We start from the raw sequence: 20,453 nt of genomic DNA, 5'->3' as shown, positions 1-20,453 counted from the left end.
AATTATAGGTCTCCCTTCTTTGTACGGAGTAGAGTGGAACAAGAATTAAAAAAAAAACCCACTTGATCTCTTGTTTTTAGAATTCCCTTTCTCCTTCTGATGAAATCCTAGCTACTTTCAGGGTGTATCTCAGGTCTGTGAACTTCTAAACCATGGTAGTCTTTCCCTCTTTTGCAGTCCTATTTCATATGACTTATTTGGTGAATAAGTAAGTGCGGCCCTTTTTCAGGGCAGGGAAGGAGTAACTCTATTTTGATATAATTTCAAGTTTACAGAAAAGTCACAAGATTAGTGTGAGGAACTCCCTTAAGCCCTTTACTCAGGTTCGCCATTTGCTTTATATTTTGCCCCATTTGCTATCATTATCTCTGTGTACATATTTATAGAGACAAAATGGTGTTAAAGTAAATGCCTATTTTTCTCAACTGTTTGAGAGTTTTTATGGCAGGATTTTTTTTCTCTTGAAGAATTCCCCTTCTATTGTTTTAGATTTACATATATTATAATAATAAATTGGTTGATGATAATTTTGGTAGATATAGAAAATGTGACACTGACTTTTTGAAGGAAGTTGGGTTTATTCCTTTGTGGAGTATGAATTGCAGCAACTTGAATAAACCCAGTGAAGTTTATTAGCACTATGCAAATAAGAGTGATTTTCTTTTTCACAGTCCTGGAAGATACTGCTCTTTGGTGTAATAAATTTAACATGTACTGGCTTCCTGCTTATGTGGTGCAGTTCTACGAACAGTATAGGTATGTCACCATTCTTATTTTTGTGCAATTAATTATTAGTTTCACATTTATTGTTCTGATCTTAAAAAAAGGTATGTCTTTCTTTACATGGGGTATATTATTCTGAAATATAAATCAAAAGATTTAATTGTGAGAATCTATTTGAAAAGTATCTTGTAAACGGTACAGTATGGTTTAATTATTAGGTATTATCATTTTTTTTAATGTTTGTTTATTTTTGAGAGAGAGAGACAGAGCGTGAGTGGGGAGGGGCAGAGAGAGAGAGGGAGACACAGAATCTGAAATAGACTCCAGTCTCTGAGCTATCAGCACAGAGCTCAACACAGCTCAAACTTGGGAATGGCGAGATCATGACCTAAGCCGAATCGGACATTTAAGTGAGTGAACCAGCCAGGTGCCCCTGGGGGTTCTCATTTTAAATCACCTATTTTTTTTTAAGTTTTAAATCCTTTAAAAAAATTTTTTTTGTTGTTTATTTATTTTTGAGAGAAACAGAATGTGGGTGAGGGAGGGGCAGAGAGAGAGGGAGACAGGCTCCAGGCTCTGAGCTGTCAGCACAGAGCCCAAAGCGGGGCTCGAACTCATGAACCCTGAGATCATGACTTGAGCCAAAGTCAGACGCTTAACTGACTAAGCCACCCAGGTACCCCTGTAAGTTTTAAATCTATTTGAAAAACTTAGATTCCTGTTTAAAGTGATAGACTATCCCTTCAGTTTATGCGGTGTCTCCGTAAGATTTTGACATTTATGTTTATTGGATTTTCCTTGTAAAGGGAAATCTGTAATATTTTGTTTCTTGACCTCGTATATTTTTAAAAAAATTTTTTTTTATGTTTATTTCTGAGACAGAGAGGGACAGAGCATGAGTGGGGGAGGGGCAGAGAGAGAGGAAGACACAGAATCAGAAGCAGGCTCCAGGCTCTGAGCTATCAGCACAGACCCCAACGCGGGGGTCGAACTCACGAACCACGAGATCATGACCCGAGCCGAAGTCGGACACTCAACCAACTGAGCCACCCAGGCGCCCCTTGACCTTGTATATTTTTATGTATCCTTATTTTCATACTGCTATTTAAAGAATATATTTAAAATAGTATTCAGATGACAGAAAACGGCAAAAAACCAAAAACGATTACAGCACTTTTGGGTATATGCTGCTTCATTTTTCCTGATGGAGAAATCAGTTCTGAAAGTAAACTATTTACCTTCTTTGTTTTTTGTTTTTTAAACTTTTTTTCTTTTTTAAATTAAGTAGTCCCATGCCCAGCATGAGACTTGAACTCATGACCCTGATATCAAGAGTCACATCCTCTAGCCATTCAGGCGCCTCTGTACTTATCAACTTTAGCTACATATATATTAGTCTAAGTAATTGCCAACATATGAGGTTAATTAGTGACTCCATTTTTTTTTTTTGTAATGGATACTTCTGGTGTGAACAATCCTGATGATGAGCTATATTTCCTAACAGCAACATTTTAATCATTTGTTTTGTTGTTGTTTTGCAGCTTTAACTGCCTATACTTACTTGACCATATTTGACCTTTTTAGGTAAGTTTTAGAAGATCTCTTCAGTGTTTTGAAACTAATAAGGAATTTTTGCACTGAATTTATGAAGCTTTCTCTGCTTAAAGCAATGTGTGTAACAAGTAAAATTCTCAACAATATATATACAAACAATAACAATTAGGAGATATATTGGAAGAAATTATCTCATTTATAGAGGAACAGAAAAGATAATATTAAGGCATTAGACCAGGTGCTTGAGGTGCCTACCTGTAGTTGAGTCAGCTGTGGCCAGGGAGCAGGGTCAAGTAAGAACATACCAGTTTCTTCTGTAACCGTGTAGATGGGCATTAATAACTAAAGTGAGTAATTGTGAGCTAGGGAGACACCTTTTTGGCTCCCTGCTTTGTAAGACCTTTCATATTACTGTGTAAGGGTTGTAAAATACTTGATGTTTTCAAGAGCGATGCCTTAGGAGTATTACAATGACTTTTCATCAGTCATCTAACTAAATCTACTTGACTGGTCTAAAACAGATAGTTACCACCTGAATTTCACACTGTAGTAATCTCCACTGTACTTGGAAAATGAACATCCAGAACATTCAGAATGTTGTTAAGGTGTTATTAATATTTAGTTTAACTTTTAACAAAGATTAAAGTTAATCAGAGTCAAGATTTATTGTCTGTGGCTAAAATAAAATATATTATTTATATTTTATTATTACCTTATTATTACTGTCTCATTTTTGCATGCTCAGTTACGGAAGCCATTTAGCATGGATAACTTACTGAGTAGAGAAAGAATGGATTTAGGTTCTATTTATTGACTTGATGTATCCTAATTTTTTTCAGTTTCTTTACATGTTAAAGCTGAGGTATTAGGATTTTGTGATTAGATTTGGGATTATTTGAATAATTTATTTAGTCTTCAAACACTGATAACTTTCACCAAACTTAGGAATTCTGGAAACTTAATTTATTTCTGTGTGTTCTCGCTCTAGTTCTAAAGCAAAATTTATTTTCCTTTTTACTTAGTTTAATAACATGTTTGATAAGTTACTGGGTAATGATGAGGAAACCTAGCCCTGTCTATTCATTTGGGTAAGTTCACGTCCTTTTATTTTCTGGTAACTTATTGCTATTAAAATGGTAGGTGTATCAGGAAGTAAAGAGCTAGTTAGAATATTTTTAGAGAATAAATGCTGCCTGCTTAGTGGAATGGGATCCCAAATAGTGAAATAGATTTAAAAAAGTATCTTCCAAGAGGATTTTAGATAAGAAACATGAATATTTACATTTAAATAGTATTAAAATAAAATGTTCACATTTTTTTTCTATTTTATAAAACAAATGCTAACATGAAATGTTCACATTAAGTTCTTGAGTATTTTGGTAATCTCTTAAATTTTAGTTAAAGGGAGTACAAAGGATTTTCCTATGTATATGTTAGAAAAATGTGATATACTTTAACATTAATGCAGTGATAGAGATATATTTTTATCTTAAAATGGGATTTGTGATAGCTATGGGCTAATAGAATTTGAGATTCTGTTTCGGTAGTTTCAGAAATTACTCAAAGTTGAAAGCTGGAAGATAATCTTTTGAATTAGAAGTTTTTGTTAATATATTAGAAAAAATGAGTTTCTTTCAGATTTTAGGAAACAATGTGAAATTCAGTTTAGGGGGGATAGAATTAAGATGGTGGAGTGGTATGGGGACCCTGCGCTTGTCTCATCCCTGAAACCCAGCTAGTTCAGCATCAAGCCATCTTGAACACCTAGGAAATTGATCTGAGGATTAACACAACAGTCTGCATAATTTGAGCTACAGAAGTTGGCAGGTACGCAGTGTGGAGAGGTGAATTGGAGAAGAAGAAGGCTGCAGAGAGTATGGAGTCAATTTGGGGAGAGAGGACAAAGAGAGGGAGAGAGTGCAGCACATCAGGATCACACAAGAAAAGCACTCCCCTTCCCTCAAAAGTAGCTGGAGGAAAAGAGAGAGAGTGAGAGAAAGAGAAAGAGAGAAAGAGAAAAGACACTCTCAGGGGACTGGGCAAGAAGTCTGTTCCCCAAGGCCATGGGCAGGGAGAAAAGAGAGGGTTTCAGTGTCCCCAGCATTCGATAAGCAGTGGAGCAGACTCTGAAGTTTCAGAGCTCACTGCCTGGCGCTGCTCCAGTGAGGAAGTAGGGATTTATTCCTGGGCTGCAGGGATTCAATATCCACACGTCAATTGTGGTTCAGTATCCACACATCAATCAACATGATACATCACATTAATAAAAGAAAGGATAAGAACCACATGATCCTTTCAATAGATGCAGAAAAGCATTTGACAAAGTACAGCGTCCTTTCTTGATGAAAACCCTCAAGAAAGTAGGGATGGAAAGAACATACCTCAACATCATAAAGGCCGTATACAAAAGACCCACAATTAATATCATCCTCAATGGGGAGAAACTGAGAGCTTTCCCCGTAAGATCAGGAACATGTTGTTCAGCATAGTACTGGAAGTCCTAGCTTCAGCAGTCAGACAACAGAAAGAAACAAAAGGCATCCAAATCAGCGGGGAAGAAGTCTGACTTTCACTCTTCACAGACGACATGATACTCTACCTGGAAAACCCAAAAGACTCCACAAAAAACTACTAGAACTGGTACATAAATTCAGCAAAGTCACAGGATATAAAATCAGTATACAAAAATCGGTTGCATTTCTATACACCAATAATGAAGCAGCAGAAAGAGAAATAAAAGAATCAATCCCATTTACAATTGCACCAAAAAACCATAAAATACTTAGGAATAAACCTAACCTGATAAAAGATCTGTATGCTGAAAACTAGAAAGCTTATGAAAGAAATTGAAGAAGACACAAAAAAATGTAAAAAGATTCCATGCTGCTGGATAGGAAGAACAAATATTGTTAAAATGTCGATACTACCCAAAGCAATCTACATATTCAATGCAATCCCTGTCAAAGTAACACCAGCATTCTTCACAGAGCTAGAACAAATAATCCTAAAATTTGTATGGAACCAGAAAAGACTCCAAATAGCCAAAGCAATCTTGAAAAAGAAAACCAAAGCAGGAGGCATCACAATCCCAGACTTCAAGCTATACTACAAAGCTGTAATCATCAAGACAGTATGGTACTGGCACAAGAACAGACACCCAGATCACTGGAATAGAATAGAGAACCCAGAAATGGACCCACAGACGTATGGCCAACTAATGTTTGACAAAGCAGGAAAGAATATCCAATGGGAAAAAGACAGTCTCTTCATTTTTTTTTTAAATATATGAAATTTATTGTCAAATTAGTTTCCATACAACACCCAGTGCTCATCCCAAAAGATGCCCTCTTCAATACCCATCACCCACCCTCCCCTCCCTCCCACCCCCCATCAGCCCTCAGTTTGTTCTCATTTTTTAAGAGCCTCTTATGCTTTGGCTCTCTCCCACTCTAACCTCTCTCTCTCTTTTTTTTTTTCCTTCCCCTCCCTCATGGGTTCCTGTTAAGTTTCTCAGGATCCACCTAAGAGTGAAACCATATGGTATCTGTCTTTCTCTGTATGGCTTATTTCACTTAGCATCAACCTCTCCAGTTCCGTCCATGTTGCTACAAAGGGCCATATTTCATTCTTTCTCATTGCCACATAGTACTCCATTGTGTATATAAACCACAATTTCTTTATCCATTCTTCTGTTGATGGACATTTAGGCTCTTTCCATAATTTGGCTATTGTTGAGAGTGCTGCTATAAACATGGGGTACAAGTGCCCCTGTGCATCAGTACTCCTGTATCCCTTGGGTAAATTCCTAGCAGTGCTACTGCTGGGTCATAGGGTATGTCTATTTTTAACTTTTTGAGGAACCTCCACACTGTTTTCCAGAGTGGCTGCACCAATTTGCATTCCCACCAACAGTGCAAGAGGGTTCCTGTTTCTCCACATCCTCCCCAGCATCCATAGTCTCCTGATTTGTTCATTTTGGCCGCTCTGACTGGCGTGAGGTGATATCTGAGTGTGGTTTTGATTTGTATTTCCCTGATGAGGAGCGACGTTGAGCATCTTTTCATGTGCCTGTTGGCCATCCAGATGTCTTCTTTAGAGAAGTGTCTACTATTCATGTTTTCTGCCCATTTCTTCACTGGATTATTTGTTTTTCGGGTGTAGAGTTTGGTGAGCTCTTTATAGATTTTGGATACTAGCCCTTTGTCCAATATGTCATTTGCAAATATCTTTTCCCATTCCGTTGGTTGCCTTTTAGTTTTGTTGATTGTTTCCTTCGCTGTGCAGAAGCTTTTTATCTTCATGAGGTCCCAATAGTTCATTTTTGCTTTTAATTCCCCTGTCTTTGGGGATGTATCAAGTAAGAAATTGCTACGGCTGAGGTCAGAGAGGTCTTTTCCTGTTTTCTCCTCTAGTGTTTTGATGGTTTCCTGTCTCACATTCAGGTCCTTTATCCATTTTGAGTTTATTTTTGTGAATGGTGTGAGAAAGTGGTCTAGTTTCAACCTTCTGCATGTTGCTATCCAGTTCTCCCAGCACCATTTGTTAAAGAGACTAAGACAGTCTCTTCAGCAAATGGTGTTAGGAATGCAGGACAGCAACATGCAGAAGAATGAACCTGGACCAGTTTCTTATACCATACATAAAAATAAACTCAAAATGGATGAAAGACCTAAATGTAAGACGGGAAACCATCAAACTCCTAGAGGAGAAAACAGGCAAAAACCTCTGACCTCGGCCGCAGCAACTTCTTACTAGACATGTTTCCAGAGACCAGGGAAAACAACAGCAAAAGTGAACTATTGGGACCTCATCAAGATAGAAAGCTTCTGCACAGCGAAGGAAACAATCAACAACACTAAAAGACAACCAACGGAATGGGAGAATATATTTGCAAATGACATATTGGACATATCCAAAATCTATAAAAAAGTTAACAAATTAAACACTCAAAAAACAAATAATCCAGTGAAGAAATAGGCAGAAGACATGAATAGACACTTTTTCAAAGAAGACATCCAGGGGCACCTGTGCTGACCTCTCAGAGCCTGGAGCCTGCTTCAGATTCTGTGTTTCCCTCTCTCTCTGTTCCTCCCCTACTTGAGCTATGTCTCTCTCTCAAAAATAAATAAACATTAAAAAAAAAAAAAAGACATCCAGAGGGGAAACAGACACATGAAAAGATGCTCAACATCACTCATCATCAGGGAAATACAAATCAAAACCATGAGATACCACCTCATTACCTGTGAAATAACTAAAATTAACAACTTGGGAAACAACAGATGTTGGCAAGGACACAGAAAAAGGGGAACCTTTTGCGTGTTGGTGGGGATGCAAACTGGCGCAACCACTCTGGAAAACGATTTTTGAGGTTCCTCAAAAAAAAAATAGAACTACCTTACAACCCAGCATTTGCACTACTAGCTATTTATCCAAAGGCTCCAAAAATACTGATTCAAAGAGGCACATGCATCCCAGTGTTTATAGCAGCACCATCAACAATAGCCAAATTACGGAAAGAGCCCAAATGTCTGTTGACTGATGAATGAATAAAGAAGAATAAAGAATACATATATGTGTATATATATATACATATGTATGTATATGTATATAATATGTATATCTGTATATGTATATATACGTATAATGGAATATTACTCAGCAATCAAAAAGAATGAAATCTTGCCATTTGCAGCAACATGAATGGAACTAGAGTGTATTATGCTAGGTGAAATAAGTCAGAGAAAGACAAATCTATGATTTCACTCATATGTGGAGTTTAAGAAACACAGTAGATGAACATAAAGGAAGGGAAGGAAAACTAAGACAAAAACAGAAAGGGAGGGACGCCTGGGTGGCTCAGTTGGTTAAGCATCTGACTCTTGACTTCAGCTCAGGTCATGGTCTCATGGTTTGTGAGTTTGAGCCCCATGTCAGGCTCTGCACTGACAGTGTGGAGCCTGCTTGGACTTCTCTCTCTGCCCCTACTCTGCTTGCTCTCTCTTTCAAAAAAAATAAGTAAACTTAAAAAAAACAGAAAGGGAGGTAAACCATAAGAGACTCTTAAATCCAAAGAACAAGCAAGTTGCTGGAGGAGTGTTGGGTGGGGAAATGGGCTAAATGGGTGATGGGTGTTAAGGAGGACACTTGGGATGAGCACTGGGTGTTTTATGTAAGTGATGAATCACTAAATTCTACTCCTGAAACCACTATTACACTATATGTTCACTAACTTGGATTTAAATAAAAATTTTTTAAAAAGTTTGGGTGGCGGGGTTATTGTGATAAAATGTGCATAGCATAAAAGTTACCATTTTGATCATTTTCAGGTGTACAATTCAGTGGCAATACCTTCACGATGTTGTATGAGCAATGCCATTATTTCCAACAATATTTCCTCTTCCCAAACAAAAACTCGTATCCACTTAACAGTGACTCCCTATTCCCCTATCTCAGCCCCTGGCAACCACCATTCTACTTTCTGTGTTTATGAATTTGCCTCTTCTAGGCACCTCACATAAATGGAATCAAACAATATTTGTCCTTTTGAATATGGCTTATTTCACTTAATGTTTTCAAATTTCATCTGTGTTATAGCATAGATCAGAATTTCATGATTTCCTTAAGTTGAATAATATTCTATTGTATGTATATATCACATTTTGTTTATTCTGTTGATGGATATTTGGGCTGTATCTACCTTTGGGCCATTGTGAGTAGTGCTTTTATAACAATTGGTGTACAAGTATCTGTTTGAATCCCTGCTTTCAGCTCTTTTGGGTATGTACTGATTCCTGGATCATATTCTGTGATTCCATGTTTAATTTTTTGAGGAACCACCATATAATTTTCCACAGAAGCAGCACCATTTTATATTCCCACCAGCATCCTCACCAACACTTGTCATTTTTCTTTTTAAGTTTTTAAAATTCTAATATAATTAGCATACAGCATTATATTAGCTTGAGGTGTACAGTATAGTGATTCATAATTCTGTATGTTACCAACTGCTCATCACAGTAGTATACTCTGGAGTGCCTGGGGGCTCAGTTGACTCACTGTCTCAATCTTGATTTTGGCTCAGGTCATGATCTCACAGTTCATGAGATCAAGCCCTGTGTCGGGTTCTGTGCTGACAGTGCAGAGCCTGCTTGGGATTCTCTCTCTGTCTCTCTCTTTCTGTCTCTCTCTCTCTCTCTCTGTCTCTGTCTGTCTCTCTCTCTCTCTATTATTTGCAAATATCTTCTCCCGTTGAAAGAAGAATTTAACTTTCTGGCCCTCCCCTGTGCATGCTCTCTCTCTCTGTCTCAAAATAAAAAATAAACATTAAAAAAAAACAATAAGTATACTTTTAATTCCCTTCACCTATTACACCCGTGCCCACCCCCCCTTGCCCTCTGGTAACCATGTTTATTCTTTGTATTTAAGAGTCTATGTTTTGTTTTGTCTCTTTTTCTTTGTTTAGTTTCTTAAATTCTACATATGCTACTTATTTCATTTAGCATTATACCCTCTAAATCCATCTATGTTGTTGCAAATGGCAAGATTTTATTCTTTTTTTACGGCTGAGTAATAATCCATTGTGTGTGTATACACACACATACAATACCTGTTCTTTATGCATTCATCTATTAATAGATCCTTGGGGTGCTTCCATATTTTGACTCTTTTTTTTATTTTTATTTAAAAAAAATTTTTTTTTTTTTTACGTTTATTTATTTTTGAGACAGAGAGAGACAAAGCATGAATGGGGGAGGGTCAGAGAGAGGGAGACACAGAATCTGAAACAGGCTCCAGGCTCTGAGCTGTCAGCACAGAGCCCGACGCGGGGCTCAAACTCACGGACCGCGAGATCATGACCTGAGCCGAAGTCGGCCGCTTAACCAACTGAGCCACCCAGGCGTCCCTACTATCTATATTTAATAATTCCAAACTCCAGTTCTCTAGCCCTAAGATCTGTCTTGTTTCAGACTACCTTCTTAACAGCATCACATGGATATCTATTTGGTGCCTTAAACTTTGGCTAGAATTCTTGTTTTCTTCCCTAAAAACCTGTTCCTCTGCAGTTTTTCCCATCTTAGTTAATACCACCACTCATTTGCTCAAGCAAAATTTTTAGTCTTCTCCCATTCCCCACATTTATCCATCAGCAGGTTTTTACGGGGTAACCTACAGACACATCCAGAATCTGCCCTGACCCCCATTTCTATCTCAACAACTACCATTGTAACTAAGCTACCTTCATTTCTTTATCAATGTCCAGTCTCCTAATTGGTCCCCATGCCTCTCCTCTTACCCCCCTGTAGACCATTATCCATATAGCAACCAGAGTGCTTTCCATTTTATTTTTTATTTTAGTTTAGCTTAGTTATGTTTATTTTATTTATTTATGTTTAAGTAAGCTTCACATCCAGCATGGAGCCCAACTCAGGGCTTGAACTCACAACCCTGAGATTAAGACCTGAGCTAAGATCAAGAGTTGGATGCTTAACCAACTGAGCCATGCAGACACCCCATAGTGTTTTCCCTTTTAAACTTAAATCATACTGTCACTTTCTTTATAACCACCCAGTTATTTGCTGTCATACTTACAATAAAATCCTCTTTTCTCTAGTTTACAAAATTCTTAGATGAGCTAGTCTCTGCCTACTTCTCTTCAAGTTTCTACTTTCATGCCCTATATACCACACAGTCTTTCTTTCTGTAATTTGTGTACAGTGCATATATTCCTGCTTAGGTCTTTTGTACAAGCTATTGTCTCTCCTTGAAATTCTCTTCACTTCATCTTTGCAGGATGTGCTCCATCTTGTTACTCGAATCCTAATATCACTAAATGCCAATGTCATTAAGTAACTGGGCCCAATCTGAAATAGATTCTAAAATAGATCACCTGGTTAGCCTCTTTCCATGTCAGACTACTATTATTCTCTATATAGCGTTTACCAGAAGTTATAAATTGTTATTCTGTCTCCCTCCTTAAAATGTAAATTTTGGGGCACCTGGATGGCTCAGTCAGTTAAGTGTCTGATTTCGGCTCAGGTCATGATCTCACAGTTTGTGAGTTTGAGCCCCGTATCGGGCTCTCTGCTGTCAGCCCTGAGCCTGCTTCAGATCCTCTGTCTCCCTCTCTCTGCCCCTCTGCTCTTGTACGCTCGCTGTCTCTGCACCCCCCCCAAATAAATTAAAAATACTAATAAAATGCAAATTTCATGGTAGCAGGGGCCAAATCTTGTTCTTATATCCTTGTACAGTTTGGTGAATTTTAATAAATGAATATACCTGTATAACTACTACCTAGATCATGATATAAAACTTTACAAATCCCCCCAAAAAGCCCCCCCCCCTTTTTTGAGTCAGAGTCCAACCCAACAGAAGTAATCAGTGTTCTGACCGCTGTTCTTTGCACATTATTGTTGCCTGTCTGGAGGTACATTAATGGGATTACAGTATATACTCTCCTATAATAGTGGTTCATTCTGGTCCATTGCTCTCATATCCCATTATATGAATATACCACAATTTCTTTTTATGTTCAACTATTGAAAGGCATTTAGGTGATTTTCAGCTGTTGGATATGTATCTTTGAGTGAAGTTAGTCATAGGAATTGTATATGTTCATTGTTGGAAGATAAGGTAATACCAGTTTTCTAGAGTGGTTTTACCAGTTTACTCTTTCACTGGCAATATTTGAGAGTTCTGGTTGCTTCATGCCTATACCAACAGTTGGTATTGTCTTTTTATTTTTTAAGCTATTCTAGGGTATGTAGTTGTGTCATTTGGTTTTAAATTATTATCCTGATGACTAAGTGAACACTTTTTCATATTATTGACTTTTTCATATATTTCTTAGTCATTCAGATTACCTTTTTTGTCAGGTGCATATTAAAATGTTTTACCCACTTTTAAATTGGGTTATCTTTTTTTTCATATTGATCTGTAGAGTTCTTCATATATAAATAACTTTTCCCATGAATGAAAAGTTTTTTTTATTTCAATAAGTTCAATTTATTAGTTTTTCATGGGTTGTACTTTTTGTGTACTTGTCAAGAAATCTTAGCCAGCTCCGAGGTCATAAAGATACTCTACTATTAGCTAGAAATCTTGTTGTTTGACCTTTCACATTTAACACCTACAGTCAAACTGGAATTCATTTTTGTGTATGGGTTGAGGTAGAGGTCAGGGCATATTTGTTTTTATATAGCTGTTCAACTGATGAAACATTTATTGGAGGAAAATCCTTTTTCTCCTGCCTTTATGTGCTACCTTTTTCATAAACTAGGTGACTATGAATGTGTGATTCTATTTCTGGATTTTCTTGTCTGTTCAATGTCAATATTTGTCTATTCTTGCATTAGTACTTTGCTATATTAACTACAGTAGTTTTGAATAGTTTTGAAATACATCTTGACATCTAGTGGTGTAAATCTTCCAGCTTTGTTCTTCTTCGGATTGTCTTTGCTTTCTTTCACCTTTTGCGTTTCCATATATGCACTTTAATGTCAGTTTATTAGTTTCCACAAATAACATTTACATACTGCATTTACATACTGTTTTTTATACTCTTTTATAACCCACTCTTTTCATTTATATCTTTCCATGTCAATAAATACATTTCTGTTATATTTTTAATAATATGTTGTTGATTCCAGCATTTTTCCCCTTTAAAAACAGCAATGTGATCAGGATCCTCAATTATTTTATTGTCTTTACTGAAGATATCTAATTCCTTGAGAAATAAGCATTTATACTTATCACAAATATTGAATGCCATTAAACTGTTGTGGGAAAAACTAAGATGAATATGATTACAGGCCTTGACCTTGAGCTTACATTTTAGGGATTATAAGGCATACACATAATTAACTGCAATTATTTGCTTCAGTGAGAGACCATATAATAAGTGGTTAAAATCATGAACTGTGGAGCTAGAGTACCTGAGTTTGGAAACCTCACTCCTCCACTTGCTAGCTGTATGACTCTAATAAGTTACTTTTTCTTTTTGTATTTCAAGTTCCTTATCTCTTTTTCTTTTTTTTTAAAGTGGATAGAGTAACCTTCATAAGATGTTGGGTAGTTTAGAAGAAATTGTATGTTAAGCACTTTGACCAGTGGTCTAACATAAGATGGGTCAATCAAGTGTTACCTGTTATTGTGATAATAATTATTTCTAGAAAAATAACAGCCGTAAGTGGGTCCTAGGAATAGGTGTTGTACATATAGGCACTTTTTTTAAATCTATGATAGTCATTGTTTATCTTCATTCTAGAAAATCTGTAGTCTGTTCTAACAGTGTTTGGCTTAGGGCGCCTGGGTGGCTCAGTCGGTTGAGTGTCCGACTTCGGCTCAGATCATGATCTTGCAGTCTGTGAGTTCGAGCCCCACGTTGGGCTCTGTGCTGACAGCTCAGAGCCTGGAGCCTGCTTCGGATTCTGTGTCTCCCTCTCTCTTTGCCCCTCCCCTGCTCATGCTCTGTCTCTCTCTGAAAAATAAATTTAAAAACATTAAAAAAAATTAACAGTGTTTGGCTTATAGTAGACACACACAAAAAATTGAATATGTGAATAAATGAATGAAAATGTGTTCTGGAGATACTGGTGTATGAATTGTGCTGATCTAATTAATTTTCTTGTTTCAGATTTGAAAGATTAGAAGTCTTGGCTGTATTTGCCTCCACAGTCTTGGCACAATTGGGAGCTCTCTTTATATTAAAAGAAAGGTACATTTGTTTACTATGTCACTTCATTGTAAATTCCACCTTTGGCAACATGAAAGAATCCAGTGAGACACATTTGGTTTAAAGGGTATACAAATTAAGATGAGCAGTGCTGGAGTTTTGATAGGATGTCCTCTTCATTTTTCAGACTTTTCTCCCTTCTTTTCACCCTCCTTTTATTACCTAATTTGATGCTACTAAATCCTGGGCAGGTATGAAGGAAAGGGGTTCAGTCAGACATGTTTTAATGTTTGGTATAAACCCATTGAAAAAAGTTTGGTGGGGAAGATTGATACTACATATTGAGGATAATTTGTTAAGTCTTGCCTGATCACTGCTAATAATCAACAGTTGGTTATCATATTAAAAGATTTTGTTCAGGGCGCCTGGCTGGCTCAGTTGGAAGAGTATGTGACTCTTGATCTTGGGGTCATGAGTTTGAGCCCCATGTTAAGTGTAGAGATTACTTACACAAATAAACTAACTTAAAAAAAAAAAGATTTTGTTCATTTATTAGATTAATTCTATATTTAATAAAGCTTTTTAATTTCATAATTTTTAGAACTAATTTAATACATTTTTTCTTTCTTTTAGTGCAGAACGCTTTCTGGAGCAGCCCGAGATACACACGTGAGATTTTGCTTTTGACATAACATAATTTACTATTATGTTTGATCCCCAGTTATTGAGAGGTACATTAAGAATAATGGTTACTTTGGCCAATCATAGGTCAGAGTGTGGCAATATACATTTCACTGATATTTCACAAACAAAATCCCCCAATTCCAAGACTCCTTCTCAGCCTTAACTGTTCCCAAGTCCTTATGTTTTTATATTGCACAGGAAGGCCTCTGTACTCTGGCTTTAGGTCCCTCGTTATTTCCAGGCCTAAGTCAACACATAAACTAGCCACGTTGGTCTTCTATGATTTAAAATTTGATGCCCAAAATCTTTTAGTAGCACCTTTAGAAAAGATAAAATTGAGCCGGGCTGGCTCAGTCAGTTAGATGTCTGACTCTTGATTTCAGCTCGGGTCATGATCTCACAGTTCTTGAGACTGAGCTCTGCGTCAGGTTCTGCAGAAAGCATTGAACCTGCTTGGGATTCTCCCTCACCCTCTCTCCCTCTCCCCCTCCCCTACGCACTCTCTCTCTGAAAATAAAAAAATAAACATTAAAGAAGTTAAAAAAAAAAAAGATAAAAGTGTAATTGTCTACTACAGAGTTGCCAAATACATGGACTTTTTCTGTTTTGACCAGTTTAATTCAGGATACTCTGACCTGCCTAGTATCTTGTAAACCATATACCATTGCATTTATATAAATTTATAACAGCAGTTACCTGTAGGAAGATACTGTTCATGCTGAGAGTCCGTTTTTGTCCTGTGTAAGATGGAACTCGAAAGCAAGTTCAGAGCCTGGCTCCACAAATCCCAAACCACTGCAGCAGATGACTCTCCCTTCCCATCTCCTAGTCTGTCTGCATGCTGAAATTACGTGTTGCTATTACCAAGAAAAAATAATGGTAAATGTTATTGTTCTTTTTAGGGGAAGATTATTAGTTGGTACTTTTGTGGCTCTTTCCTTCAACTTGTTCACAATGCTTTCTATTCGGAATAAGCCTTTTGCTTATGTCTCTGAAGGTATGATTTTTATTTACCATTAATAAAAAATCCAATTCATCTCTCATAAAAACAAGTCCTGTGTTTGTTTTATTAACTCACATCACCTAGAAAGCTTATCCTGAAGAGAAGAGAGAACTATCCTAGAGGTTCTCACGTCTTTTCTGAGTAGAGAATTACAAAACAAAATCTAATTAGTTCAAGCTTTAAAAGAATGTATTACTTTAAAATGAGCAGAACTGACATATATTAAATTATATGTAATGAAAAATTACATTTGCCAAATAACATGAGTGGGATTTTAGATGTGTCACCTACTTAGAAAAAGTCTATTGCACACATTTTGGAAATATCAGTATACTTCAGATGGTTGATGTGCTCTTTGCAAATAATTGTATTCTGTTAAGTAAGTTCCCAGGAACTTCTCTGTGTCAATGGTGGATGGGCATATATTATAAAGTAGCATATATATTTTGAAATATTCTTTTATTTTCAAGTCTTTAAAAATTTAGAGTGTTATTTCTCTTCAGTAGTTAAAATTATTGTCATTTTTTGGTAATTTCCATGTTCTGGATTCCCACTAACCCACAAAGGGTTAAACACTGATTGGTGGAGAAGTGAGGTAAAAATAAAAGTGGGCTGTGTGCACAGACCCACACTTTGAAGCAAAGATAGGAGAGGATCTTTTTGGGTCCACTGACTTGAACACTAAGACAATCAAGAGAAGAAAGTTTTCTGAATTTCCCATTCAAATTTAAACACCTTCGTGAATATTATGAAGTGTCAGTTGTATTTGTATGAATTAAAGTTTTAGAATTACTGCATGAACTAGAAAATACGGTATTTGTGATGTCCAGAATTATTTTGAAAAGAAAAGCATAAGTTATTAAAATAGTATAATGTTCACTCTAGAGATTTTAAGAAGGTACAAAGATTTAGAAATTATCTCTCCATAAAGATGAGAAAGATCCAAGTTTTCCTTTTATAAATAATGCTACAATCTGCTTTCTGATATCACATTTCTTTTATGCATCTGTGAGTCTTCTTCAGGATGAATTCCCAGAGAAATTATAAATGGGTTAGAAATATAATATCTTTCAAGTCATTGATATATATTGTGCCAGACTTATTTCTGGAAAGGCTATCTAGTTTATATTTTCATTAGCTGGATATTCAAGTTCCCAGAAACATTAATATTTGTGACATTAGTTGAAATTTGAGTGAAAGATAATACTGAGCACTTTCTGTCTACCAGACACAATGCTAAACTCTCTATGTAGATCAGCCCATTTAATTCTCCCTATAACCACATGAGGTAAATAATTTTATTATTTTTATATTATACTGAGGCACTGAGAGATTAAATCACTTGCCCAAAGTCAAATATCTAGCTAAGAGCTGGGTTTTAAGTCAGATATTCTGGCAATAGAGTCTGCTCTTAACTGCTCTACAATATGGCTTTTGTATAACCTCGCCAGTCTTTTTTACCTCATGTTACACATGAAAAAGTGAGTATTTCTGTAATCCTGAGATAAATGTAAAAGGATGTTTGAGCCTGGGGGCTACTTGTTCAGGAACAGTAACTGGCAGATTTCTGCATGTAGCCAGATCCCCTACCTGGCCTTTCTGAGAGCTGGGGGAATTTAGAATTGGTATACCTATAACCCATTCTCAGCACACTGTTTAGGAAGTTCTGCTTTACATTTAAAGAGCCTTTAAAATTAATAGTACACTGACATGTAATTCCTCCAGGTCAGCGATATAAATAGTTGAAACTGCTTTTGCTTTATTATCTTAAAGGTATAAAAGAGGGAAAAAGTCTAGATTTAAGTAGCATGTCCTTTTGTAAACTGTTATACAGTCATTACAAAACGTATCTTTTAAATTAAGGAAATCAAGTATTTCTGGTAGTGGTTTATTTTTCTATATAGGTAATTTACGTGTTTTCTTCTTAAAGCTGCTAGTACGAGTTGGCTTCAAGAGCATGTTGCAGATCTTAGTCGAAGGTAAGATGTTATGTGGGGTTTCATGATACACATAATTTCAAAGGGATGTACAAGAAATGCATCTGTCATGGGAACTTACATTATTCATTGCTGAGGTTGCTACATGAATCTCACAGATCAAACTTATTCGCCTTTTACTTATTAATTGATGACATAAGATACCTTTGCGAGTGAGAGAACTTTGTTCCCACATCCTCTTTGCTTTCTATAAGACATATGGTACTAAAATACAAGTTGTCTTTCACAAGATTTCCATCAGTATTACATTGAGGTCTGCTAACGAATACTCTTTGTTTGTTTCTTCTTAGCCTGTGTGGAATTATTCCAGGACTTAGCAGCATCTTCCTTCCCCGAATGAATCCATTTGTTTTGATTGATCTTGCTGGAGCATTTGCTCTTTGTATTACATATATGCTAATTGAAATTAAGTAAGTAGTTTTTATTGCTGTCAAGTGGTTCCACTTTGGGGGCCTGACTTTTAAAGGCATCTGTGGGGTAGGTAAGGATTATGCTTACAGCATGTTTGCTTATGGCCTGTGTAGCTTTGGTCAAGTCTTGTCCTTAAGTATCTTCATCTGAAAAATTAAGGGGTAGGATTCAATAAGTATTTTTCACCACAGTCTATAATTCAGACTGGAAAACTACTTAAAGTCCCTACTGCTGACTTGGTGAGTGAAACAGAGAAGATGACCGTGACAGAAGAGGACAGAAGGTGACAGATAAGCCATGGCTACTATTTCTGAGAGAAGGAAGGGGAAGTAGGTATGAAAAAAAATTTTTTTAAGTCAAGCCTTAAAAAAAAAAAAATAAGAAAAAGGAAAAAAATAAATAAAAGGCAAAACTTTTAGGAAGTATACTTTATAGCTGCCTTAACCTTCCCTAGCATCTTATGACATGTGATTCTTCAACTACCTACCCTTTAAATATTAGGGTTTACTAGAATTGGTCCTTAATTATTCTTTTTCCTATTTTGCATACTCTTCTGGAAGATTACATTCAATTACTCGTTTTTATTTACCTCCTCTGTGAGTTTCCCAAACCATTATTTCTAGTCCAGATGTCTATTGAATTCCAAAAGGCATATCTTACATCTATTCATGTCTACATCAACTGAACCTATTTTCCCCATCCCCAAAGCGGTTTTTTCTTATATTTTCGACCTCAGTGAATATTCTGTTGCATTTTTTTTTTTAATGTATATTAAAACTTGAACCATTTTTAATCATACAGTTCAGTTGCATGAAGTACCTCACATCATTGTGTAACTGCCACCATTGTCCCATCTTCAGAACTTTTATATCTTCTCCACCTGTAACTCAGTACCCATTAAAGAGTAGCTCCCCTTCCTCTCTTCCCAAAGCCCCTGCTAACTACTATTCTATTTCCTGTCTCTACGAATTTGACAAAGTACTTCATGTGAATGAAATCATACAATATTTGTCTTTTTGCATCTGGCTTATTTCACTTAGCGTAAGGTTTTCAAGATTCATCCATGTTGTAATATGTATCAGAATTTTCTCCTTTTTTAAGATTGAATGATATTCCATTGTACATACAGAACACATTTTGTTTGTTGAATTATCCACTGATACATATTTGGATTGTTCCCACCTTTTGGCTATTGTGAATAGTGCTCTATGAACATGGGTATACAAATACCTGGTTGAGTCCCTGCTTTCCATTCTTGTGGGCATATACCCAGAAGTAGAATTGCTGGATTATAGGAGAATTCAGCGTTTAATTTTTTGATGAACTCCAGTGCACTCTTTTTTAAAAATTTTTTTTAATGTTTATTTATTTTTGAGAGAGACAGATACAAAAGCTTGAGTGGGAAAGGGGCAGAGAGAGAAGGAGACACAGAATCTGAAGCAGGTTCCAGGCTCTGAGCTGTCAGCACAGAGCCCAATGCAGGGCTCGAACTCACGGACCGTGAGATCATGACCTGAGCCGAAGTCCGACGCCCAACGGACTGAGCCACCCAAGCGCTCCCCCCCCCTTTTTTTTAATATTTAACTCCAGTGCACTCTTAAATATCATACTTCTCCCCTCTCACCTCTCCCAAAGCCGGTTCTAATTGGTCACCTGGTCTTGAATTTGTTTTTTATATTTTAAAGTTGTAGTCATCATGCTGTACAGTACATCCCCAGAACTTCTGTGTCTCATAACTGCAACTCAATACCTTTTGGCCACCTTCACCCATTTCTCCCCCACCCCCAACCCCCTGCGTTTGACAGCCACCAAACTCTTCTGTGTTTCGCAGGAGTTTGGATCTTTAGATTGCACCTGTAAGGGAGATCATAACAGTATTTGTCTCTCTCTACCATGTTGTTGTAAATGGCATGATTCCCTCCCTTTTTTGGCTGAATAATTCTCAAGCCAGTGTGTGTGTCTGTGTGTGTTTATAGGTGTGTGTATCTTACATTTTTTATCCCTTCCTCTGTTAGTGGATACTTTGCTTGTTTCCATGTCTTGGCTATTGTAAATAATACTCTTATCAGCCAGTCTGATTGGACCTTCTTTTTTAATATTTATTTGTCCTCTCTTTCCCGTTTTCATTGCTGCTTCCCAAATTGAGGCCTTATTATTTCCTTGGTCTAATTACAATAGTCTTCTGGTCTTCTGTCATTGTCATACATCTCTAGTTATTTTCCATTTTGCTACTAATGTCATCATTCAAAATGGCACCTCTGGCCATAATATTTTCCTGTTTCAAAATCTTCCTCTTTGCCTGTTAAAAAAATAAAAGCTTGGGAATGCAAGCTGGTGCAGCCACTCTGGAAAACAGTATGGAGGTTCCTCAAAAAACTAAAAATAGAACTACACTGTGACCCACCAA

At 36.7% G+C, this 20,453-nt stretch overlaps 1 protein-coding gene across 2 annotated transcripts in view; it reads left to right on the top strand.

Annotated features, from left to right (window-relative positions):
- Window positions 1-20,453, top strand: part of SLC30A6 (solute carrier family 30 member 6) — a 40,823-nt gene that overhangs the window by 8,231 nt on the left and 12,139 nt on the right. The window contains exons 3-10 of one of the 2 annotated variants that reach the window (XM_007082448.3): window positions 672-756; window positions 2,265-2,307; window positions 3,300-3,365; window positions 13,913-13,993; window positions 14,585-14,620; window positions 15,538-15,632; window positions 17,569-17,617; window positions 17,926-18,045. In XM_007082448.3, coding sequence (XP_007082510.1) covers window positions 672-756; window positions 2,265-2,307; window positions 3,300-3,365; window positions 13,913-13,993; window positions 14,585-14,620; window positions 15,538-15,632; window positions 17,569-17,617; window positions 17,926-18,045 — 575 coding nt within the window. The remainder of the gene's footprint in view (window positions 1-671; window positions 757-2,264; window positions 2,308-3,299; window positions 3,366-13,912; window positions 13,994-14,584; window positions 14,621-15,537; window positions 15,633-17,568; window positions 17,618-17,925; window positions 18,046-20,453) is intronic. The other variant, XM_007082449.3, reaches the window with a different exon arrangement.

This window comes from Panthera tigris, chromosome A3 (assembly GCF_018350195.1).
Source record: "Panthera tigris isolate Pti1 chromosome A3, P.tigris_Pti1_mat1.1, whole genome shotgun sequence".
Lineage (NCBI taxonomy): Eukaryota > Metazoa > Chordata > Mammalia > Carnivora > Felidae > Panthera > Panthera tigris.
The sequence above is the reverse complement of the archived record's forward strand: the minus strand, read 5'-3'. Positions and strand labels throughout refer to the sequence as shown.